This window comes from Thalassophryne amazonica, chromosome 16, assembly GCF_902500255.1.
Source record: "Thalassophryne amazonica chromosome 16, fThaAma1.1, whole genome shotgun sequence".
Lineage (NCBI taxonomy): Eukaryota > Metazoa > Chordata > Actinopteri > Batrachoidiformes > Batrachoididae > Thalassophryne > Thalassophryne amazonica.
In genome coordinates, this window is record NC_047118.1 from 21715644 (window position 1) to 21742879 (window position 27236).

At 39.5% G+C, this 27236-nt stretch overlaps 2 protein-coding genes across 2 annotated transcripts in view; both read right to left on the reverse strand.

Annotated features, from left to right (window-relative positions):
* prkacaa (protein kinase, cAMP-dependent, catalytic, alpha, genome duplicate a) overlaps positions 1-9450 on the reverse strand; it is a 51448-nt gene extending 41998 nt beyond the window's left edge. The window contains exon 1 of the mRNA XM_034189438.1: positions 8718-9450. Within this exon, the coding sequence (XP_034045329.1) occupies positions 8718-8763 (46 nt within the window). The 5' untranslated portion in view covers positions 8764-9450. The remainder of the gene's footprint in view (positions 1-8717) is intronic.
* Positions 9451-10161: 711 nt separating this feature from the next.
* Positions 10162-27130, reverse strand: LOC117528249 (histone chaperone asf1b-B). Its single transcript, XM_034190852.1, has 4 exons — positions 26824-27130; positions 17961-18076; positions 13749-13925; positions 10162-10765 (listed from the first exon to the last, which is right to left on the reverse strand). The coding sequence occupies exons 1-4, from the start codon at positions 26930-26932 to the stop codon at positions 10574-10576; spliced, it is 594 nt and encodes a 197-aa protein (XP_034046743.1). The 5' UTR covers positions 26933-27130; the 3' UTR covers positions 10162-10573.
* Between the last annotated feature and the right edge of the window lie 106 nt (positions 27131-27236).

Genomic DNA, 27236 nt, shown 5'->3' on the forward strand with positions numbered 1-27236 from the left:
AGAAAAACGTTTCTTTACCATTCATTTTTATCATTGAAGATCAAAAGTCTGGGTGTGGGACAAGCACAAAACAGCAATATTTGCATATAATGATGCTGAAAAAAGGTGAAAAAAGTCAAAGACTACTAGAACAAATTTCTTACACTTTCATTGTAAAGATAACTATAAAAGTGTGAAATTTCCCCTTTTTTCTGTTTTTCATACAATATGATCAAAGGACATAATAAGTGCCCGTAGTCTAAGAATCACCCACATACGTAAGACTTGCATATGGTTTATTTTTCCAACATGCTGTTACTTGATGATGCCAATTTTCTCATTCTCACTCTGCCTGCCACTGTGGCCATAGCAGGAAGAATTCAATGTAAAAACATGCTGTGGCAGGCAAGCACGGACCAAATGTAGTAAAGCGAATTTTGGCAGTATTGAGCCCGTCTAGACGTGAATATTTCATCACAGATTGTTAACATACCAAGCATGCTGGCATAGCAGTGGATTATGTTGCTTGGGTATTTTGAAACATTTCTACATCTTCCGAGCCACTTGTCTTCAGCTTTCAAGGAAAGTCAAACTTTTTGTACTGAACACACTCATCAATTCACTTAGTGTAGCATTAAAGTAGAAAAATGAACAGAGTAAAATTCATTAGCACATGGGTGGAAAAACAAGTGGCTGGAATTTATTTTAAAAAATAAAAATCATCACAACTACTACTACATGCAAAAAATGCATCTTGAGTGCGAATATCAGGTTTATACGATGACGAGTTTAGGCAAGTTATACTGCACTACCCTTTTGACAAGTGCAGTTGTGTACTGCTGCAAAAATACTACTGTGTCTTCTCTCCTCATTATTGATAAAACATCCCTTTCTGTGTGTTACTTTAGCAGGAGGTAAAAGCTGAAAGTATTTCTCATCACATGCTGCTGGTAAAAACACCATTCCACTGATGCAGGTTTTAATCCAAAAGAACTTTGTCCTCCTAAAGCTCTGGGAGTTGAGAGTAAATGTGTGATGTTGATGGCTGAGCCCATTGACTGGGCTCGACCAAAAGTTATGGATGGAGACCCACAGCAGACAAATGCAAATAGTGGCCACTTATACAAATGGTTGGAAAAAATAAAAATACCCTTTAATGTTCTCCGTTCAAACAGAACTTTTTTGTATATGTTCAAACAGAACTACACTGAAAACAAGCTGGCATCCGATAAACACAGGTCTACAAAAGAATCAAGGTCAAGTATGGGGAGATGCCGCTTACATGGATGATGACTAGGGCTCTATATCGTTTCTCAAAACTTGATGCAATACAAAAAGGTACATTTATTTGCTTAATGCTGCAGTGTTCTCCCCAAACAATGGAATAACAGTGCAGCGCCATTATACTGTGACGTCATCTCGCAATGTTTTTTTTTTTTAATTTGACAATTTATTCATCAACCTTCATCAAAGCCATTTAAAGATATCAATCGTGACTCACCTTTCTGCTGATGAAAGTCGCTAACTGGGACTCTTGCTGTGGGCAAGAAACAATCATCCGTTTCACCCCAGACAGTTTTTATTCGTTCCTCATTAACGTGCCTTTTTTAGTAAGCTCAATATAAGTACATAATATAATTATAAATACATTAAAAACACATGGATGACAAGAAAGTGGAAACAATTTTTTCCCATTGTGGTCCACTATGATTTCTACTGAAGGAGATTAGGTAGAAACATTCAGCTTTGAGTCAACTTGCCACAACTGGGCCAAGATAAATAAAATAAGAATTGGTGTTGCTGCCTGGGCATTCTTTAATCAAATCTATGACTTTAATGTACATGTAACTGTTTTAGTTTCAATAAATGTTGTGTGCTCATGATTTGGGTGCTCTTGAGAGCTTAATACCTGATTGTCTAATATTTGGAAACATGTATGTAAAAGGTAAAAATATGTCTAATTATGTTAATTCCAGAGCCATTTGGTATATTTAGAGTGTGGATTGATATGTACTGTGCAATAAATAACATTCTATAATAACAAGAACAGGTCTCTTAAATGATATATTTACAGAAGACTGAAGTGGCAGGAAATGGCCTCCATTTGTACATGAAACAGTAAGCATGCTAGAGCAGGGGTGGGTAATCATGTGCCATGAAGGGCCGAGACACTGCAGATTTTCCTTGCTACTAATCACCTCAGCAGGTGATTTCATTGATGATCAGGTGTTTCTGTTCAGGGGAGAAGCTCATCAGAAACCCACCTGCTGAAGTGATTGGTTGCAAGGAAAACATGCAGTGTCTCAGCCCTCGTTGTCCACCCCTGTGCAAGAGCATCTTCTGGAGGACCTATTCCCCCCGCGACACGTAATTGGATAATTGCTTACAGCACCGCTATACTAACAATTTCTGTGGAGAATCCTGTACTGCATATATAAATTTTATTTAAATGCACTCATACAGTGCACCCAGAAAGTATTCACAGTGCTTCACTTTTTCCATATTTAGTTATGTTACAGCCTTATTCCAAAAAAAATGGAGTAAATTAATTTTCCCCCTCAAAATTCTACTCACAACACCCCGTAATGACAACATGAAAAGTTTGTTTTTTAAATTTTGGCAAATTTATTATAAATAAAAAACTAAGAACACATGTATGTAAATATTCACACCCTTTGCTCAACACTTTGTTGATGCATCTTTGGCAGCAATTACAGCCTCAGGTCTTCTTGAATATGATACCACAAGCTTGGTGCACCTATCTTTGGATAGTTTTGCCCATCTCTCAAGCTCCATCAGGTTGGATGGGGAGCGTCGGTGCACAGCCATTTTCAGATCTCTACAGAGATGGCTGCACTGTAAATAGGAGTCGACCAATATGGATTTTAAAGGGCCGATACAGATTACTGACAAGGTTTGGAGGCCAATACAGACATTTCAGGCCAATATTGTCCTGCAGCAAAATATGTCAAAGAAGTGTCCTAATATAGCAAAACACACTCTTAAAACAAATCTTTCTTTAAATGTTTTGCAGCATGTTTAAATCACAGAACCTTTCAACATGACTATCACACTAAAAACGCAAGGACCTGTAAATAACATTATTATGAAGTTGAATAAAAAAAAAAAAAAAAAAAAAAAATGCAGCCAACACAGCGTCAATCTGCACACTGCTACTACGGCAATCTGTGGGACAGCAGTCTTTAGCACCGACAGACTGAAGTTGTGACATCTAATAAATTAAGTAGTGTTGTGGGCAGGACTTTGTTACAAATCAGAAAGCAGGACTCATATTTTAAGACAGTGGTACGGGCTAACAGCCCCTCAGTGCCTGGAGTCACGGGGCATTAGCTCCATATGATGGGCCCTTCTCACACATCAATGGGCCTTTGTGAAGTTGAATAAATTAAATATTTTAATGTTTTGTAATCGACTGTAAGAGCTACAACTTCAGGCAATTTAACTTGAATATAATGTATATTTCATATTTATTATGTTATGCGCAGGTTATAAATAACATTAAAAGTCCCTTTCAACACCAGGTTTATGTAAAGTTGCCTTATGCTGCGTATCAAGTACGCTGGAATGGCTGTGTAAATTGCATGCAGGGAAACAAAAAAACAAAAACAAAAAAAAGCTTTGCTTCATGACACCGTTTACAGACTGCCTGGACACGCAGATGGATTTGATACATTGGAAAAAGTCAGAATACATTATTTCCAGGAATAAATGGACTTTATTTAACATGCCACAATCGTGAGAGAACTTAAGGTGAATGTGCCGCGGAGCTGCAGCAGGTGATCACACACGCATCCTCATGTTTAACATTAAATATGTTTAATTTTTTGCGTGCATTTTGCAACCCCCTTTGCATTCCTCAGCGTATTGCTATATAGGGCTGCATAAGCTCAGCGTAGTTGGTATGCGGCATTATGCAACTCTAAGTTGGCCCGGTGAGAAAGGGGCTTAAAAGGTTAACAACACATTAATATTTGATGTACACAACATTTCATAGATAGATAGATAGATAGATTTTAAACAATAGAACCTCTTTAATAACAGTCTTATTTGAACAACAGCTGATCCTGTACTGATTTTTATTGTCCAACCTGTTTTTTTTAAATGATAAAAGCTGAATGAAAACCTTTCGGAATCATTTTTTTTTCCCCCACACTTTCATGTTTCCTAAAATGAAGCCATGCGCTGAAAATGATTAACTGCTTTGATGAGGCGTTCGTGCAAATCATATTCAGGTTTTTAAAAACCGAAATATGAGCATATTCGGGGTTTTGCGGGTGTTTACATGGCTGTGCGCAACCGGGTTATTACTAATATTCCAGTTATGAAAGGGTTATTGGCTGCATGTAAACAGTCACTGTCTTTCTCTCACAGAGAGGAGGAGGGAGGAGCTGATCCGTGTGAACAGCAGACTTATGTGCCACACGCTGTTTAAAAGCAGCAAAGCAACTTTAATAAACGATAATCACACAGCCTCAGTGAAACAAAGTGTGAAAAACTGATTCAGAATTTTTTTCATCCAGGGTTTCATCTTTAAAAGAGCAGATTTACTTCTATTAATTCTTACAGAAGTATTTTTCTTCATTTTCTTTTTATTATTGTTTATGCACCAATGACACCACATCAAATTCCTTGTACATGAGAATTTACTTGGTAATAATTTCAATTCTGATTTGACAATAAAATCAGTCTAGGTTCAGCTCTTGTTTAAACAAGACAATTAGGGGTTACTTGTAAAAAAATAAAATAAAAAAAAGAGTAATCCAATCCCACTCAAAAATGTATTAAAAAAAATCTGCCTGTCACTGGATTAAAGGCACCGTGTGTTAATTTTGAAGAGAGCAAATGCTATGGCCATCAAATAATGTGTTTAACCTTTTCAACATCATTTATTTTATGACCTTAGACTTTGACAGAAACATAAAAAAAAGAACTTAGGTTGTAATATTTGTAATATCAAAGTGTCATTTTTTTGTCTATTATTCTTGATTTCAATGCATCTAAAACCATTCAAAAATCACCCGAGGTGGTGCGCTGTCTCGGGTGATTTTTGAGCCTACAGCACCGGTATGCTAAAAGTTTCTGGGGAGAACCCTGATTTTTACATTACTCATCAATTTCACTTAGTGCAGAATTGTTGGAAAACTTACACAGAGTAATACTGAAACAGTTTTACTTGTTAAAGTAGACCTGGATTGAAATAAATGTGGTCAGATTTAAGAAATAGCTGATATGTATTTATAAGACCCTTGTGAATGCAGTAAAGTAAATCTGTAAGCCCAAATTTGTAATTCAGCGGAGAAATCTTCGTTGAAAAATTACAAATTTGCAGCTAAAATTTAGCCCTCTGTGAAAAAAGTTTGTACATCCGTATCATTTCCATGACGTCAGGGACGTGACGACGCGCTCCCGCCTTCAGTCCGATCCCGCATTGAAATTGATTTTATCTGTTAGTAATGTTACTGTTATACACATCCCGGTTTCAACATCCAAAAGTAAGCTGCAATGAATGTGAGATACAGCTCTGATACATGCTCAGATCAGCGGCGACATCGACAGTGGGCGACGTTCTTCCCCCACACCTCTCTCTCTCTGCCTCCGCTGCGCTTAATGAGTGCATGCGCTCGTTAAATTCCGCCGCGGGCCACTCACACCCCTGTGTCACAGCAGACACGGCTCTTTCTACTGAATGGAGGTGCAGCCTTGGCACAAGTCCAGAGACTACGCTCGCCGTTTTAATGCGAAGGAGCCGGTGACACCTGTTGCTCACAAGGACAGACTTGCGGCAAAATCCGCAGCGCCGCACGTCTCAGTAATCGGAGCCGCAGAGCTCCGTGGCCGCTGAGAGAGGTTTATATCTTTTTAATGACTTGAATTCTTTGCGGGTCTCGCCTCCGTAGCCCGCGACGGTACATCAGAGGCGAAAGACAGTAGACTTTCAATGCAACACCACTCAATCAAACAGGCATATGAAAAAGTCCCCCAAAATAATTTTCAAGCGCAAATAAAAGAAATGTGTACTCACCAAGCATATCCCAAGACAATATGAAGTTTAAAAAAGAAGATCCTTCCAAGAAAAAGACATAAGACAAGAAAAAGGTGCAGATGAAACCTGACGTAAATCCACAAATTACAGTTGGCGTGCACAATGTATGCTGGGAGAGGGTCTTCTCCCAGTCCATGATGACAGTTTTGTGGAGGGCTAAATGTTAGCTGTAAATTTGTTATTTTTAAATGAAGATTTCTCCGTTGAATGACAGATCTGGGCTTGCAGATTTACTTTACTACATTCAGAAGGATCTTATGTGTAAATATAAGTCATTTTTTGGTCCAAAGATCTGACTGCATCTATTTCAATGCAGGTCTACTTTAAAAAAGTTATAGCAGCAGTTGCAAAAAATGTCTTCAAAGGTGGAACTTTACTCTAAAGGTATTGGGGGAGTGCTTCGATAACACTGCGACCCAGTATAGACTCGTAACAATGACGTCAAGATGTACTAGAGGCTGTGAAACCAATTTAGGATAGGGTAAAAGTGAAATTTTGCAAAAGAGAAAAATAAGAACACAGTTTAAACAGAGCAATTTAAGTACTAAATCACTGGGTTCCACACCACCACCAGAAGACACTTTATGCATGCCTTTTTCAGATGTTCAATGTTATGAATCGTATCCGTGTTAGATAAATAATACAGACCCTAGTAGACATACTCAGAAAAGGTAGCAATGTCAGATGGTGAAATCATTGTGCACCTGCAACTACTGGCAGTCCTGGAAAAGTTTAGATAGCAGCACCAAAGCGCTTAATGGCATTTCGGTTCTGTTTTGTTCAAGAGCCAAAACAGAATGCACTATTACTCTTATGGCCTGGTTTGATCTGTGGATAATAGCACTCTGGCTGAGGGCCTTTGGATCCTTAGTCTACACCTCTGAGGATTAGCAGCAGTCTTAGAGCAACTGGGTTTGTAAAGATGCAGACCATGGCATGTAAGCAAACCTCTTCTAGCAGTGCCTCCAATAATCCTAATTAACCATCAATTAATTCCTCAGCATTTAACAAACACCACGCTCAGAGTTGTAATGGGTTAAAATTACTGAGGTCATGGAAACCATTCTTCACACCTACCTTACATCAGCAGTGATAAGATTTTGCACATGTGAGCATTAATGATGTTACAAATGAAAAACTTCATGTCTGTCAAGGCTTTTCTGCGGCCATTGGCCCATCACTGTAATAGGCAGGCAGAAAAATCCTCAAATTGTGTGTTGTATTGTTTTAGTTCATTGTTGGCACATGAAATGATACGTCATTTTCAAAAATGACTATTTATTTAAAAAACAAAACAACACTTCGAAGCATGAGTCCAATAACTCAATCTGCTGTTGAAGATTATCAACTAAACCTAAAGCTACCAAGACAATTAAAAGTTATTTGGTTAACATCAGACCACCCCTTGGCCTAAGTCACAAATATCACAGCAAGGTCAAAATAAATCTCACCTTTTAAAATGTCAAGAAAATCTGTGCACATTTGATGTGATAATCCAGTCGAATGATCACATTTACAAGGTGACAGAGCAATGAACAAACAGCCTTGTTGGGAACAACAGTTCCACATGCTGCTGAGGGATCAAAACCGCTTTAGTAACAATCATGATGTATCACAAAACCTACTTTACTTTTAATGTGATTACTTCAGTTTAACTGAGTAAAACTTTTGATATGCAACAAAGCACTTGTGGTTATGCCTTGTTTTGAATCTTGATCTGGAAGCCTATTTTCTACACCCTCAGTGACAAGTCTGTAGTAATAGATGTGTCTATTTACCACAGTAATGAGTTATTTAAGAAATTTCCTGACAAAATGTTTCATTTACTTATTAATCCCTGCCAATATTCAGAATGCACAGACTACACACCTAAGTAAGCAGGGTAACCAGATGCACAAACTACAGCACTATAATTGCAAATTTACTAAAAAGCACGTATTTATCAAGAGTGAGGATATGAAAGGGGCAAAACTTACAACATTGATTTGTGGCAATTTCTAAACTACTCTCTTGTACATTTGTCTCATTAACCCACCCTGCAAAACATACAACTAACAAAAACTTGTGGATGGGTTTTTCTGCAACACAAAACAAAACCTTGTGCCATCTTCTAAATTCTGCTCATCACATGATGTTCAAGACACTTCAAGTTTTCCTGGAGAGGAACACTGTGGAAGCATCATATGACCAAATTAAAGGGCTTTTTCCCTTCTCCCTCTTTACTCAGAACTGTAAACGCTATAAGACTCCAAGTTCAGGACCATACCACGACGAGACAAAACAATGCTGATCTGCATATGAACTCCCTGAATCAAATTAAATACCAGACAGCAAATGATTTACTCTATTTTTGAAGGCAAACGTTTATTCTTAAATGCATGAATTTTAAGATAACTCTGCACCTGGTTTATTGTTAAAATGTATGAACAATCAAACGGTTGGATGAGGAACATCAACATGTAACTTGGGGCATTTAATCATGAGCTAAACAACAGGATTGGTGTGGAGAACGTGTGAAAAACACTGAAGTGTTTATGCGAACATGAATGACCATCAGTGGTTTCCTCACATAGGACTGGGCAAACTACACTCATGAATGCACATTATTCTGCAAAGCCTACATTAGAAAGAGGAAGGGAATAAAATATACAGTGCTTATATTAAGGATACTCACCACTCTCCATCTCGTTGCCCTTCTTAGCGGTGGGCGTGTTGCCCATGATGGCAGCCTGACGGTGTACTCCCTGGGCCCGGACAGACTTTTCTTCCTTTCCTAGCTCACAAGTGATGCTATCGCTAACTGTCTGAGCTCAATGAAGCTAGCGGGTAGCTACTAGCTAACGGCTATCATCATTGTTGAACGGGTGTAAAAAACAAAGAATTAATTTCCGTTACCTGACGAGCTCAGAAAAGTTGCAGCAGCCAGTCGAGTCTGTAGATAGCATAAACTGTTTGTTAGCAAAGCTAGCACGCTAACTAGCAAGAGTAGCCAATGGACGCTAGCTTAACAGCCCAGTGTCGTCAATTTACATGGGAATGTCGGCGATACTCGATTGTCCTTTGTTTCCAGAGACGTCTTAAACTCAGTTAGGTGCATGTGACAGAGTGTAAAGATGTTTTCTGGCGTTAGCACTCGCCGTCGTACCCTGGCCTTGAGCTAAGCGGGTGCTGTCTGTGTAGGTCGGCCTTTCCAACAGACTTCCCGAAAAAAAAAAAAGTATTCCGTTTAAATTGGTGACCCGGTTATCTATTCCAAAATGATTGTCCGTACATTAATTTCTAACACCTATCAAAACAAACCATTTCGTAGGAGCGCCGAGCTACTATTCGATTCCTAAAAATCACCAGAGCCCCTTCCATTAATCTTCATACCGCAAGGGAAACTCAAGTCATCCATCCACCATGTCCCCACCCCTGTGCCGCTCTGATTGGTCAAATTTACAGTCACTAACTTGGCAAACAACGCAAGCCAATCGCTCATTGGATAAACATCAATCCATCAAGTCAACACGGTCACGTAATTGGTCCGCGAAATGGTTTTAATCACACCTCTTACGCGTAGTCAACACGCCCTTAAGTTTGAAGATTAATTTTCGTTTAGAATTAATAACACCAAACTCAGTTTAATATACGGAACACATCAAAGACAGCGCGACATTTAAAGCATATTCCTATTTGCTTTACGGCACCTTTTAAAGACAATTCCGTAAACGAGCCACCCACTTTTTTCCGACTCATCTGTGATTGGATGTGACGTTAACACAGGCTATTTTTAGTAAAATGGGAAAATATAACTGGCTACTCGCACGCAACAACGCACGCGCACAACTTACAACCCTGTCACATTTGCCCTCAACCTGGAATACACAAAATGACCAGTATTTTTTTTTTTATAACCAAGTGCACTATAAACTATAACATATACACAAATGCATAATTCAATGCAGCACTCAATGCAAAACCAAGGAATACAACTTTATTTCAAACACACACACACACACAAACAAAAAAAAGAAACCAAAAAAGGAAGTGATACAGCCCATCAAAAACAATCTGTTAGAAACTTTTGGTACGCGACAAAGTTAAGCAGAAATATAAATGTAAATTCTGATTCTTGGACAGCAAAATATTGCAGTCTGTCTATTGCTCAGTGTTGACATCTTCTAAGGAGTAGATCTTTTGTGCACTAATAAAATGAAAGGAGTTTCACAAATCAGTTTTTCCCATTTAATTAATCTATTCCGCCACAATTCTTTATCATAGCCTAAAACTACTGGAATATTGCTTTCATGTTCATGGCAAGAACTTCCAATCTATGAGGATTACCCTAGTGTTGAGATAATTCCTCTGAAGAAAGAGAGGGAGAAAAAAAAAAAAACTCTTCTGCAACCAAGGGTGAATGTTTGTGAAGACAAACAAAGGCAGCTGTAAGGCAAATATTTCTGTATGTCCATATCAGAATGTTCGCAGGCCATCTTCAAAAATTAGGTCTTTTGTAATGAGTTATCACCATTCAGGCAGGAAACAGCTCTATAAGCAGTCCATAGAGTTTTCTCGTACCAGGCCCAGAAGTGGAGCCTTGCACGGAAGAGACAATGGAGGGAGCATAGAATTTGGGGTGGGATCCACATTTTCCGCATCTTCCATTCGCTCTGCACAGCCTTCCCAATTTATATGGAATCTGGTAACACGTGGATTTGATGCCAGGATATTTCTCTGAAGCTGGAAAGGAAAAATTAATGTAGTGATTATAATTTGTCAGTAAAAGTAGTAACAAAAGACTAGATGTGAAATATTTTCATTAATTATCATTTTTTCCAAGTGTGACAAGTGTGACTCTTTCTTCCCAAACACAGAAGACTTAATATTTTTCTGCAAGAAAAGTACTAACATTCGGTTTCTTTGCAAGAGATTTCAATACTTGACAACAGTAAAATGAATGTACATGTAACATGGCATAAAACATATGCATCCTTTGACGATTACAGGGACTGTGTACTAATTAACATATAAATAAATTCAATTTTAACTATACCCCCCCCTCCCCCCAAACCCCTGGGTACCATGGAACTGTATCAGTGCACTACATTACTTTTTTATTAATTGTGGGATAATACCATACTAAAAGTGATCTTAAAACAATTTATATTTAAGTTATTAAAATGTGTCCATCCGTTCAATTAAATTTATTAATGTAATGCAAAATCACAACATAGGTTATCCAAAAGGCACTTCCCAACATTATACATTAGGTGTAATCTTGCATGAATAAAATTTATTTTAATTATTATTTTAAAATGTACCAACATGAATAAAAATTTGAATTCAGTTTCAAGTTAAATTTACAAAAACCCCTTGCAAAGCTCAACACTGTATAAAAAGTTATTTTGTGTCTGCACACTGTGGGGGTAAAGCCGGCCAAAGAGGACACCGTGAAATGATGGGTCCGTGCCTTAATGTGACATACAGTATGAATGTAACTCAGATGCATATTTCAGAAGAAACACAGCACAGCACCGTGCAGAACAAGCAGGCGTTGTGCACTGTGAATAGTGCTGTGCAGGTTTTCCCATCTGATGTAGAGTTCTGTTGTGAGAGAAAATTAAATATGCAATGCCATGTTTTACTGAGCACTAAAACTTGTAGTGTGCCCAAAACAATTATTTTGCACATTTTTTTTTATGCACAATAGGTGTGTCAAATTGCCAAGTGTGCACTTGAGACCTGATTTATAAAAACACCCTGTATGTGTGTTTATTTGGACAATAAACATGGAAACACATTTACTGAGCACAGAACAGATTTTGTTTGATCAGGGAGAAAAGCGATGAGCTTTTTCCAATGACCTGGCTGCATGCCCTGCCAAAATTACTGAAATATTTATCTCATGTGCATGGAGAAATGACTCATATGCTGTACAAAGGAAATGGCATTCATGATATTTTTCTTTTGCTCACTAAACTCTGGAGCTTTGCATGAGCATCCTGCAACTGGCACATGATATACACAATACCGGCCGTCTCAAGGTGCAAAGTGCCCCCCTTTATTTCTAGAGCTGGGTATCGATTCAAATTTCAAGAATTGATTCAACTCCGATTCTTAAGATTCAGAATAGATTATTTCAATTTCATTCAATTCGATCCGATCTCGATTTGGGTTAGAGTTATTAAAACCATTTTTGAGCCGTTACCTAATTGTCTAGTTATGCAACATAATATTTGTATTATATTGACATTTGACAGCAAATTAATGAAGTATTGGTAGTTAATGATGGCTACAAGATCTCCCTCCCAGAATGATAGAGCAGTATTTTTATTTTACAAACACAATGAACAGACCCAGGGAAGCCAAAAGAGGGCACCAGAGGTACTTTGTTCATTGGCCCTGACACAGGTACATTTCTACACCCTTGCTTGTTTTGGCCTGATGCCTTGTTTAGTTTGGCATTAAAGTCAGGCTGTAACAAAGATTAAAAAAAAAAAGAAAAAAAAAGCACACACTAAAACTATGGCTTTACTTCACAAAATTTAGCCCTCAAAATTCAGGCAATAGTGTTTCAGAGAGTTAGAATTTTAAAATGTTCTGTGGGCAAACGGTCCCAATCTCCCCTACAAACACTCATGGCTGCAGCACAGCACACTGCAGGAGAACTTCTCCCACAGCCGCACAGACTGACTTTTCAGTCAGTCTTCTCCCCAGCCATGCAGTGAGTGCTGGTGGAAAAGACTGACTGAAAAGTCAGTCCACACCAGAGAACCTTTGTGCACGGTTCCAAGGAAAAGGCAAGTTATGAGAAACAAAAGAAGAAGAAGAAGAAAAAAAAAAAACACTACTGTGTGAATTAAACAGCGGACGATTCTCTTGTCTTGCCCGCAACAGACAAGAGTCCTGGTCGTCATGACTGACTTGACAGAGGTTGATGAATAAATTGTGGACGTGTTGCTTCTTAATCAGAACCAGCGGGTCCACAATCAATGTAGAGAAATGATCATTTTCACAAACAGCGCAACGGACCAACTACAGTGTCATTTCTTCAAACATGGACGAGAAGTGCATATATGCATTTTTTTTTCTAAATTGATCTTTAGATGTGTGAATCAATCTGTGGGAATTAAAATGAGAATCAATTTAAAATTGGCGAATTGAACTTTTCAACCCAGCACTATTTATTTCAGCTGCTCTCCACCTCATATGTATGAGTTATGGAAGTCTGGTGGCTCTACAACATTGTTGGAGGGCTCAGTGTCTCCCTCTAAGTGCACATGTGTGTTGCACATGTGCCTCTGTATAACACCATGCAAGGCTCATTATGATGTAATATGGGAAAGTCGCACTGTAGGAGTTTATTTTATTTCATTTATATAGTTGCCGGAAACTAAGCAGTTCAGCCTACACTTTGCTATCCTTGGCCAGGCCTTTTAACTACTCCCCCTGGGATCCCTAAGTATTCCCAAGCCAGGTGCCACTACAACATGGACCTGGATAACCAGCAGAAAATGAAGCATTACACATTCAAATACGAAGTAATGTGATGCTGCTGTGCTTCCTTTTCACCGCCAAACATATTTAAATAGTGAGTGGGAGGCATCATAGTACCCCAACCATGCATTTCTTTAAACCAGAGGCAGTACAAAGTCATATCCTATGTTGCATGAATTGGAACTTGATAAACTGAGAATAGCCAGAAATTAATCATTAGTCTTACCTGTGTGTAGTCTGGTTTGATGGGTGGATTTTCACGTAGCTCAGGGTCTGTGTATTCATTGTTCACATAGTAACCAATCCGAATGAACTCCTGGCTCCGGTATGTACAGGTAATGAGAACCACAGTTACACCAACTGCATCACTTTCAGGAATTAATCCAGTGTTCGGTGCATCAGCCTGTTGAAAGAAACCGTGAAGATATAAAATTGGAACATTGAATTTGCTGATTTAAGAGACTCAGGGCTCTGTTAAACATTATGTGCATGCAATGTGTGGCACAAATGATTTTGGGGCATGTCCACCCACATTGTTATTTACAGAGCATGGAATCCCAAGCAAACCAAGGGCACTAGGTGTAAAAGGGTTGGAGAAAGTCACCCTCTTTGTCATCATGAGTGTGTATAACATAACTATAACATAACTTATCATGTTGCATTCACTTTAACAGCTGGAATGCATTGGAACCTGATACATTGCTAGTGGACAAACACAAAGGGGAGTGGCTTTCTTGTGATAAGTGCAGAATCATCAGACAAAACAGACTTAAAGCCAGAAGTTATAGTGACTGCAATGAGAGTTGGGTTACCACCTGCTGCATCTACTGCCTAGTATGAAGACTGTTCACTGACCAGGCTGTAGCTCTTTCAGCAGGCCTTTAACCCTCTCAGGCCAACGCCGTTGCATACGATGGCTGAGACCAAGCTTTACTAAATTACAAATAACTTTTTAATGATATGAGATAGAAACATACTTTTTTTTTTTTTGCTGAAAAGTTAACTCCACAGACTTTGGAGCCAACTGTCAGCCATCTTTGTACTCCTCATAGAAGTTGTGTGATGAGGTGCACAATATGACTGTCCAATCGGAATTGGTTCACATGGTTTTCCAAAATCTAATCATAGGGCTGATTTACCTCACGTGATAAACCAAAGATCGTTTTTAGCACTGATGTATTACCACACAACAAAAATATCCATATGGTTTTTGAAAAAAATAATAAGGTCGTATACTTTTCTAATAGACCTCGTATATATACACTCAACAAAAATATAAACGCAACACTTTTGGTTTTGCTCCCATTTTGTATGAGATGAACTCAAAGAGCTAAAACTTTTTCCACATACACAATATCACCATTTCCCTCAAATATTGTTCACAAGCCAGTCTAAATCTGTGATAGTGAGCACTTCTCCTTTGCTGAGATAATCCATCCCACCTCACAGGTGTGCCATATCAAGATGCTGATTAGACACCATGATTAGTGCACAGGTGTGCCTTAGACTGCCCACAATAAAAGGCCACTCTGAAAGGTGCAGTTTTATCACACAGCACAATGCCACAGATGTCGCAAGATTTGAGGGAGCATGCAATTGGCATGCTGACAGCAGGAATGTCAACCAGAGCTGTTGCTCGTGTATTGAATGTTCATTTCTCTACCATAAGCCGTCTCCAAAGGCATTTCAGAGAATTTGGCAGTACATCCAACCAGCCTCACAACCGCAGACCATGTGCAACCACACCAGCCCAGGACCTCCACATCCAGCATGTTCACCTCCAAGATCGTCCGAGACCAGCCACTCGGAAAGCTGCTGAAACAATCGGTTTGCATAACCAAAGAATTTCTGCACAAACTGTCAGAAACCATCTCAGGGAAGCTCATCTGCATGTTCGTCGTCCTCATCGGGGTCTCGACCTGACTCCAGTTCGTCGTTGTAACCGACTTGAGTGGGCAAATGCTCACATTCGCTGGCGTTTGGCACGTTGGAGAGGTATTCTCTTCACGGATGAATCCCGGTTCACACTGTTTAGGGCAGATGGCAGACAGCGTGTGTGGCGTCGTGTGGGTGAGCGGTTTTCTGATGTCAATGTTGTGGATCGAGTGGCCCATGGTGGCAGTGGGGTTATGGTATGGGCAGGCGTCTGTTATGGATGAAGAACACAGGTGCATTTTATTGACGGCATTTTGAATGCACAGAGATACCGTGACGAGATCCTGAGGCCCACTGTTGTGCCATACATCCAAGAACATCACCTCATGTTGCAGCAGGATAATGCACGGCCCCATGTTGCAAGGATCTGGACACAATTCTTGGAAGCTGAAAATGTCCCAGTTCTTGCATGGCTGGCATACTCACCGGACATGTCACCCATTGAGCATGTTTGGGATGCTCTGGACCGGCGTATACGACAGCGTGTACCAGTTCCTGCCAATATACAGCAACTTCGCACAGCCATTGAAGAGGAGTGGACCAACATTCCACAGGCCACAATTGACAACCTGATCAACTCTATGTGAAGGAGATGTGTTGCACTGCATGAGGCAAATGGTGGTCACACCAGATAATGACTGGTATCCACCCCCAATAAAACAAAACTGCACCTTTCACAGTGGCCTTTTATTGTGGACAGTCTAAGGCACACCTGTGCACTAATCATGGTGTCTAATCAGCATCTTGGTATTGCACACCTGTGAGGTGGGATGGATTATCTCAGCAAAGGAGAAGTGCTCACTATCACAGATTTAGACTGGTTTGTGAACAATATTTGAGGGAAATGGTGATATTTTGTATGTGGAAAAAGTTTTAGATCTTTGAGTTCATCTCATACAAAATGGGAGCAAAATCAAAAGTGTTGCGTTTATATTTTTGTTGAGTATAGTTGGCCGTTTGAATAGCCATCTGGGTGCTTGCTCCACTGCGCCCTGCGCCATTACGCACAGCAATCAGTGGAAGTGAGCAGCCGGGGGTGGTGGGGGGGGGGTGTCTGATGACGATCTCACATGCTCAAACACCAGAACACAGAGTGTGTGAGTTTTAGAGATGCTGTGGCAAGCTCTCTCGCTCCGGGGTAAAGCACTGTTTACCATATCAATGGAGCGAGGGGGAGGGCCGCTCCTCAGAGTGTAAATGGGCCAAAGTGTCAAAGCTGCTTTAAGAGCAGGACAGAACACTCCAAAACACAGTAGAAATAGAGGTTTGTGATGTGACCTTTGTGTAATAGCAGACAGAAATTGCTTTGAGATGAAGACAAACAAAACGCATATACCATTTTGTATATATTGTTCAAAATGTGCACTTGTGTTTATTGTTTGAACCCTTTTGTTGTAGTCTTTCACAAAAGAGCCCAAATTACCTTTATAAAGTGTCAAGTTGTTTATTATAGATTACTGTGTGTTTTGAATAAATGTGTGTGGAAAATTATTTTCTGCTTTACTTTTTCCTTTCTTATTTCTGACTGTAAACCTTTATTACACATAAAACACAACTGTAAGTCCCTTCGGCTGCTCCCTTGTTTGCCCTTGGGGTCGCCACAGCAAATCCAAGGTGGATCTGCATGTTGAATTGGCATAGGTTTTACTCCGGATGCCCTTCCTGACGCAACTCCACATTACATGGAGAAATGTGGCAGGGGTGGGATTTGAACCCGGAACCTTCTGCACTGAAACCAAGCGCATTAACCAAAACACAACTACAATGTATATCATATATATTCTGAAAGTACAGTTTGTCCTAATAAAAAAAAGGAGATATAAAACTTGATTGTGGGATGCATGGAGAGCTGTTAACAGCAATAATGAAACATTTATGCCAAGCGAGTGAACCTTCCAAAAAATGCCCTCGGACCCCAGAGGGTTAAGATGGACCTCACATAAAAACTCTGGGATTACATCACCCATAGGTTGACACAAACACCCATTGCTTGCATCACAACAACAAAAAAACGGTTCGCTGTCTACAATTTGAAATTAAAATTATTATCAGGTGTCTACATTTCCCTTTCATCAATGTTTACAATCTAGACAGCTGTGAAAATGGAACCCCCCTCCATCCACCTGCTCCAGCCATGGGAAGGATTTTTATTGGTTGACCCCATTAAAAGAATCCCTCCACTGTATCTAACCCACTGAGCTAGGGCTCAGGCTCCCAATATGCAGATCTGGGATTGATTCCCGGTCACGCCACCTGCCTGTATCCTTGGACAACATATTTCATCTCCATTGTTCCAGTTCAAGCAGCTATAAATGGGTACTTGGCTGGTAAAGTCACCTTCAAGGGACTGGTGCCCTGTCCAAAGGAGTCGTAGACTCTCATCCACTTCACACTGCAGTTTCTACAAATAATAATTATAGCAACATTGGGCCTCAGGGCCTATACAGGATTTACATGTAATACCCAGCACTGCTTAAGTAATTTTCCCAAAATCAAAACAAACCTGAAACACAAACATGTGTCTCCCAGCTGGTACAGGGCCAACAAGGACGGAGTCGAGGATTTGGTCATACTCTTCACTCTCAGCTGAGCCTACATAGATGATCTTCCATTCCAGATCTACAGAAACATAAATACCACAGATTTACTGGACAGGCCCATACCTATGTCAGTAGATGACAAAATCCCAAAAGATGTTCTATTGGACACACACAGACACATTACATCACAACTGTAAAGACAAACAATCTGAATTTAATTCAGACCACCACCAATATTTAAAGGGGAAGGCCAACATTTTACAACCTCACCTCTATTTTTTACATGTTTTAGTGTCCATCTTTTCACTCGGGACAAAAGCAAACTGAATTGGCACAGTATGGATTTAGAAAACAAACACTATTATGAGCTAACCAGTAGTGAGTAAAAAAAAAACAAAACAAAACAAAAAAAAAAACAGTAAACTGCTTCTTGTCACTGTTGAACCGTTAAAAATATCATTAGAAGTGTCTGAAAGTATGGAGAGGACCCCTGCGGAGGTCAACATGCTCACATTTATCTCAATAAATGCAAATACATCTTTAAAGGTGACCGATAAATAGAGCTGCAAATAATTAATTTCAGTTTTATTATAATAGCCAAGTGGCCTCTGTGTGCATGTGTATGGCTTCAATCACAGTGAAACCGGGAAGAGCTGACATTTGCCATTTGGTATACTTTTGTATTTTGGGTCAAGGATGAACGCTGCAAAAACAGAAAGTTGATAGGTCAAATATTTTTTGAAAAATGTGCGATTTTAGCTAACTAGTAAACAGTGGACACTGTGGTGCAATGCATCATGGTAATTCAGGTTTTGGGGTTGTAAATGTTACTGTGGTTCATGTTAGTTTAACAGTGTTGTTAGTGTTATTGATTTAGGTGTTTTTGTGGTTCAATTGGTTTAGTGAGTTAAGTGTTATGTTGCTGTTACCATGAGTGATTTAATTGTCATGTTGGTACCATAAGTGAAAAGTTAAGTGCCTTTAATGTCTTCTGCCAGAGTCTGAGTGTCAAATTAAAAGCACCTTCTTACAACAGAATGCAGAGAAAAAAAATAAAACAACAAAAAAAAGCTCTGCGTGTGTGCAAATTTGATCACGCACAAACTGTGGAGAGCTGACTTTTACCGTTTCGTATGCTTATGTATTTTTCGGTGAAGGATGAAAGTGCCAAAACCAAATGTTGATAGGACTAATATTTTTAGAGAAGTTACATATATTAGCTAACAACACTGAACAATGGACATTGATATTTACATTCTGGACTTGCACGCCAATCCAGCAGGAGGCAGTAAATCATCTACATATTAAAAGTGTAAGTGTGCGTTTGCTTAGTATGTTCAATGCAAGTCAGGGCTGAAGCCTCGAGGCAAAGAATTTGCCTCGAGGCTTCTTTAAAGCTGTAGTACATACACGAGGCCTGTATATATCGCTGTAATGCTCCCACAAAAACAGAAGACGACGATAGCGCTAATCAATATAGCAGGTGATGCTACAAGTTTACAAAGCCACACGCTGTGTAAAATAAAGCCTTTTAAGAGAAAGGGTCAGCACGAATCATCTGAAATGGACTTATTGCTCATTTAAAGTGAAGCAGTGTGTTTGTATTTTTTTTTTAAATAAACAGTTTGCTCCACTGGCCATTCTCCACTTCTGCAGATGAAGTGAAAGGACGTGCACTTTAAATGAGTCATGTTTAATGATAAAAAAAAAAAAATGGTTTGGTAAGAGTTTTTAATCAACAGGTTGCTTTTGTGGATCCACTAACACTGAATAAATCACAGTAATAAAAAGTACAAATGAAATGTGCAAAAAGAAGGGGGGGAAAAAAAAAAAAAAAGACTATCCTGTCCCCAGACTGAAAATTTCACAGACCGCCTGGGCTTATGCTTTGGCAAAGCTCTAAAACTCTTAATAATGTGAAAAAAGAAATAATAACCCGGGTACAGAGGGGGAGGGAACATCTTAAACTTAAAAATCTGCATGATGGCACAGCGATATTGTGCCATTGTCACTACTGATATTGTTTAAATGGTAAATGGACTGCATTTATATAGCGCTTTTCCATCTGCATCAGACGCTCAAAGCGCTTTACAATTATGCCTCACATTCACCTGGTGAACATGACTATGGTGCTGCCATACAAGGCGCTCACTACACACCGGGAGCAATAGGGGATTAAAGACCTTGCACAAGGGCCCTTAGTGATTTTCCAGTCAGGCGGGGATTTGAACCCAGGATCTTCTGGTCTCAAGCCCAACACCTTAACCACTAGACCATCACCTCCCCTTTTGTACTTCTGTGTACTTTTACACAAAAAGTACTTTTGTGTTTAAAAACACAAAAGTACTTTTTATACGTTTACTCGATCAAATAATCAATACAATACTTGATTCCAAAAATATTCAATAGCTGCAGCCCTAATGCTAGTACATAATTGTAAATATGTAAAAATAAATAAATAAATAATTTCCATGGATGACACAAGAAAGTGAAAACACTTAGTTCCATTGTGGTCCTTTTAAAAAATCAAATGACAAAATAGAAACAAAAATAAAATAATAATAATAATAACAATAATAATAATAACAATAGTGTGTGTAAATAGTAACAAGAACCCAAACAATTTATAAACGTATTAAGACAGTAAATTAACATTAAAAAAACGTAATTAACAGGAAATAAAAAGGATTGAGTTATTCTTCTAAAAATTGTTGAGGTCTAAAGTTGAAGGCTCCAAAAACATTCTGGGCTCACACACCATTCCAACTCATATAGAAACTTTGCACAATTTATTACCACCCTTGAAAAATGTCAGCTACCTATTTTATAAGCACTACCCAATCTAGAGCTAGTAACAGATTAAGAAAATAATTGTGTGATGTAATGGAAAATTTTAAACTGATCACTTCCTGAACATCAGGATATCTGAACAATATAGCATGTCCTGCTTTTCATGTGTTGTGTAAAGTTGTAAAGTGAACTTGCATTCAAGCAGATGTTACCCTTTAGACTTAGGAGTTGGGTTTTGGTTATTGCTTGAAGTTAAATCGGGGTGAATTCTGATCAGAAAGATATGGCTCAGAGCTTTAGCTTTTATGGGTTGGCAATTTATAGCCAAGGATATAGATCTATTAGACAGCTAGGGTGTATGGCAAGGATTTCTTTATCAAAGGACCCCATAAACAAAACACACCCTACTTCTCTTTCCTTTGTCTCACAATGTACAAGTATTCTGAGGTTTTAAAAATCTCATTACTCACTGGCAGAGACCTCAGAGAATGTGTGGTGGGAGTCAATCTGGCCAGATGTACTCATTTCCATGTATGACTTTAATAAATTCACACAAAGTCACAATGCCTTATAGTTGTTAGCACTGCTGCCTCACAGCAAGAAGGTCCTGGGATCACTTCCCACTTGGTCCTTTCTGTGTGGAGTTTGTATGTTATCCCCATGTCTGCATGGGTTTCCTCCGGGCACTCCGGTTTCCTCCCACAGCCAAAAACATGCTTATTTAGGGTCTGATCCTTCTTTGCTCCGGACCAAGGCAGACTCTACATCTGGAGTTGGTCCCCGGGTGCCAGACTGTGGCTGCCTACTGCTCCTAGTGGTTGGATTGTGTCCAACTGTAAGATGGGTTAAATGCAGAGGACAAATTTCATTGTATGTATTCATCTATGTATAATAAAGCCCATTCTGTTTTTTCTTTCTAAAGGCAGTTATTTGATTTATGCCTTTGTTGTTATAGATTTCCACCACACAGATTAATCAGATAGTTTTTTTTTGTAGGGATGAGGCCAATCCAATCAAATATCAATATTGGGTTCCAATACCAATGTAATTCACGGATCAGAAATTTCCGATACAACCTGCGGAGTTTTCCAAACAAGAGCCATGTCTTTTTTTCCCCTAGTGCACATATGAAATAGAAAATGAATTCTATGTCATTATTAAGTGTGTTAATTAAGCATTCCTTTTAATGGATTACTGTAACAATAATGACAAATTCACCTTTAATCTGCAGTCAGCGGACTGTGATGTCTTGACTACATTGGTTACATTTTTATTAGAAATAAGTAACATACATAGACACTTGTAACATAGATCTTGTCTACTATATACTTTTTAAAATAATTATTTATTTACACAAATATAAACAAAACAGGCTAATAAAACAAACAGAACATAGAACACAGAACAATGGATTGAGGTATGCAAACAAAAAAAGGCATTAAATAAAGAGCTTACATAACAGGGTACATAAGACAGATTAAAAGTTAAATTCTCTTAATAAGTTTTGGGTTTTTACAGCTTTTTTTTATTAGTGCAATGTTTCAAGGTCTCCAAATACGATTTGAAATAAGCCAAGAAAACAATGAATTTGGGTATTTGATTACAAAAATTTGCTGGTGTGTATTTGAAATTTGGCTAAAATAATAACAAGGTTGATCAGATTTTTTTTTTTTTTTAGCAAGGGTTTTATCAACTTCTTCTTCTGCTTCTGTGTCTTTCGGCTGTTCCCGTTAGGGGTCGCCACAGCAGATCAATCGTTTCCATCTCACCCCGTCCTCTGTATCTTCCTCTGTCACACCAACCACCTGCATGTCCTCTCTCAGCACATCCATGAACCTCCTCTTTGGCCTCCCTCTTCTCCTCCTGCCTGGTGGCTCCATCCTCAGCATCCTTCTCCCTATATACCCTGGGTCCCTCCTCTGCACATGTCCAAACCATCTCAATCTCGCCTCTCTGACTTTGTCTCCAAACCGTCCCACCTGAGCTGTCCCTCTGATATGTTCATTCCTAATCTTGTCCATTCTTGTCACTCCCAAAGAGAATCTCAACATCTTCAGCTCTGCCACCTCCAGCTCTGCCTCCTGTCTTTTTGTTAGTGCCACTGTCTCTAAACCATACAACATAGCTGGTCTCACTACTGTTTTGTAAACTTTCCCCTTCACTCTTGCTGATATTCTTCGGTCACAAATCACTCCTGCCACCTTTCTCCACCCACTCCACCCTGCCTGCACTCTCTTCTTCACCTCTCTACCACACTCTCCATTACTTTGAACAGTTGACCCCAAATATTTAAACTCATCTACTTTCACCACTTCTACTCCTTGTAACTGCACTATTCCACTGGGCTCCCTCTCATTCACACACATGTACTCAGTCTTGCTTCTACTGACTTTCATTCCCCTTCTCTCCAAAGCATATCTCCAGTTCGCCAGACTAGACTCAACTTGCTCTCTACTCTCACTACAGATCACAATGTCATCTGCAAACATCATAGTCCATGGGGACTCCTGTCTGATCTCATCTGTCAACCTGTCCATCACCACTGCAAACAAGAAAGGACTCAGAGCTGATCCTTGGTGTAATCCCACCTCCACCTTGAATGAGTGTCATTCCGACTGCGCATCTCACCGCTGTCACACTATTCTTGTACATGTCCTGCACTACCCTAACATACTTCTCTGCCACTCCAGACTTCCTCATACAATGCCACAACTCTTCTCTTGGCACCCTATCATAAGCTTTTTCTAAGTCCACAAACACACAATGTAACTCTTTCTGTCCTTCTCTGTACTTTTCCAACAGTATTCTCAGAGCAAACATTGCATCTGTAGTGCTCTTTCTCGGCATGAAACCATATTGCTGCTCACAGATCTTCACCTGTTTTCTAAGCCTAGCTTCTACTACTCTTTCCCATAACTTCATGCTGTGGCTGATCAGCTTTATGCCTCTGTAGTTACTGCAGCTCTGCACATCACCCTTGTTCTTGAAAATAGGAACCCGCACACTTCATCTCCACTCCTCAGGCATCCTCTCACTTACCAAGATTTTATTAAACAATCTGGTTAGAAACTCTACTGCCATCTCTCCTAGACATTTCCATGCCTCCATTGGAATGTCATCTGGACCAACTGCCTTTCCACTCTTCATAGCAGCCCTCACTTCTTCCTTGCTAATCTCTTTTACTTCCTGATTTACTCTCACCACATCATCCAGCCTTTTCTCTCGCTCATTTTCTTTATTCATCAACTCTTCAAAATATTCCCTCCACCTTCTCAGCACACACTCCTCACCTGTCAGCACATTACCATGTGTATCTTTTACCACCCTAACCTGCTGCACATCCTTTCCAGCTCTGTCCCTTTGTCTGGCCAATCGGTACAAGTCCTTTTCTCCTTCCTTACTATTCAACTTCTTGTACAGCTCGCAATATGCCTTTTCCTTTGCTTTTGCCACTTCTCTTCTCGCCTTATGCCGCATCTCCTTGTACTCCTGTCTACTTTCTTCATCTCTCCGACTATCCCAAAACTTTTTCACCAACCTCTTTCTCCTTATGCTTTCCTGGACCTCTTCATTCCACCACCAAGTCTCCTTGTCTTCCTTCCACTGTCCAGATGTCATACCCAGTACTGCCCTTGCTGTCTCCCTCACCACATCTGCAGTACTTTTCCAGTTGTCCAAAATTGCTTCCCCTCCAACTAGTGCTTCTCTCACCTGCTCGCTAAATTTCACACAACAGTCTTCCTCCTTCAGCTTCTACCATCTGATCCTTTGTTGAGCTCTCACTCTCTTCTTCTTCTTTACCTCTAAAGTCATCCTACAAACAACCATCCTACGCTGTCTAGTGACACTCTCTCCTGCTACCACCTTACAGTCTGTGATTTCTTTTAGCTTGCATCTCCTATAAAGAATGTAGACCACCTGTGTGCACCTTCCTCCACTCTTATATGTTACCCTGTGCTCCTCCCTTTTATTAAAGTAGGTATTCACCACAGCCATTTCCATCCTTTTTGCAAAATCAACTACCATCTGTCCTTCCCCATTCCTATCCTTGATACCATATCTACCCATTACTTCCTCATCACCTCTGTTCCCTTCACCAACATGCCCATTGAAGTCTGCTCCTATCACCACTCTTTCATGCTTGGGCACACTCTCCACCACCTCATCTAACACACTCCAGAAATCTTCTTTCTCCTTCATCTCACAACCTACCTGTGGGGCATATGCACTGATGATATTCATCATCACCCCTTCAATTTCCAACTTCACACTCATCACCCTGTCAGACACTCGCTTAACCTCCAACACACTTTTAACATACTCTTCCTTTAAAATGACCCCAACACCATTTCTCTTCCTGTCCTCACCATGGTACTACAACTTGTACCCACCACCGATGCACCTGCTCTTACTTCCCTTCCACTTGGTCTCTTGCACACACAATATGTCTACCTTTCTCCTCTCCATCATATCAGCCAGCTCTCTCCCTTTACGAGTCATACTACCAACATTCAAAGTCCCCACTCTCATTTCCACCCTTCTAGTTTTCTTCTTCTCCCGCTTTTCGTGGCAACGTTTTCCTCCTCTTCTTCGTCGTCTTCAACATATCCAAATAACACAAATTCCACTTTAAACTGAAGATGAATGCCCAGATTCCCGTTTAAAAAAGAGAAATATCGTTCCAAAAGGTATAACAAAAAGTACAATCAAAGAAAAGGTGAACAATGAATTTCTCAGAAAGCTGACAAAATGTACAAAAGGGGTCCACATTGGGTCTGTATTTTCCAGTAACTGAGTTAAAGCTAGTGTGCCAGGAAGCATATTGAAATTGAGACAATTGTTAGAATTTTAATGGGAACCAAAGTAATTTTGTTCATTAGTGTGAATATAAAGGATTCCCAAAATATTAGTCTGAACATGATTAAAATTCGTCCGTATCGAAACAAATGCAGAATTATTGACACGTGCCAAAAATTTGAAAGCCAGGATGCCATCGGGGTGACGTCACAGGTCACGTGGGGGGGTTCACCGCTAGCTGCAGCGACAGAAGACTGGCAATCGATCTCACGAGGATTTTGCAGTGCTGCTTTTGGACAGGTGAGCTGCCTGGTGACTGACGGTGTACAGTTATGGTTATTATCCGAGTCTGTTATTATCTGATTATCTGAGTTATTAAATGCTACTGCGCAAGCGCAGACGCACTTCCGGCTTGAATTCATCTGCAGGTTTTGATGTTCGTTGGGGCAAAATACGCTATGGATTTCCCTCAAATTATGTATGTTCCCACGAATTAAAAATTCCCCCAAAATTTTAATGGGTTCTAAATATGATGTAGTTTATATATATTAAACTTCAGACTATATTTTATCTATTGAAGATTGCTGGCATTCTAGCTTTAAGAGGATAACATACATGTAAAATTTTCAAAGACACTTCCGCAGCTTATTTGAAAAAAAAACTTTTTTGTGCAAAAACTAAGTTTTTCACAGTCAACATTATAAGTTATTCCAGAAAAAAAATAGATGCAGATTTATTGTCTACTATATACTTCCAACCTTCCCTTTTACTTGTAGTCTATGCTGGAAGTAGACTATATAATCATACAAATAGATACTGAATGTATATTTTCTGTTCGATTAGCTAGATAGAAAATCATTGCTTATTTACACTTATTTATCAAACATTTACTTTAAAGTGAGTGTAATCCTGTTTTCCTTGTCTTGTATTGTATTTTCCTCATTTCTCGTGGGTATGTTCAAAGGCACAACAATAAAGGTCATTTCATAAATTCATACATAGCTCCAATCAGCACAACCTGGAAAACAAGTTGAATCAGGCTGTGTCCTCCACTACAGTTGGCTTTCATGGTCATACATGAAAATGTCAAGTTAGAACTCGGACGATATTAGTTCTAAAGTTAGCTAACATAGCTAACTTAGCCTTAGCCGTTAGCCATCATCATTATGTGGTCAACAACATACTCGAGCTTTGACCTTCTACAACGGCAGCAAGAGCAACTCTGTAATAAAAACGTACCTTCAGGGAGGTCTTCCATACATTCAAACGTTATTTCAAACTGAAAAGGGTTTCCAAAAGGACTCGGGTTATCTAGAACAGCCACATTCAACACTTGTACCTTCGCCATTGTTGCAAACGCGCTAAAACCCAGCTAGCCAATAACAAACGTTCAAATCGGTTTCCCGGGGAATGCTTTAAAAGCAGCGCTGTCGTCAACAACACCCTGACCCAAAGCAATCAAACAAAACAGTTTTGAGCCAACGTAGGATTTGTATTTCACCACTAAATACAGGCGCCGTTAATATTAAGTATCTTACACCAAGATAAAATAATAGTAGAAACAGCCCTTTTAACCTAAACTCAAACCGTTTCGAACATACGCAAAACTACTCAGGGTTCGACACTAGGTTCAGTTGCAAGTGTTTCGAAAC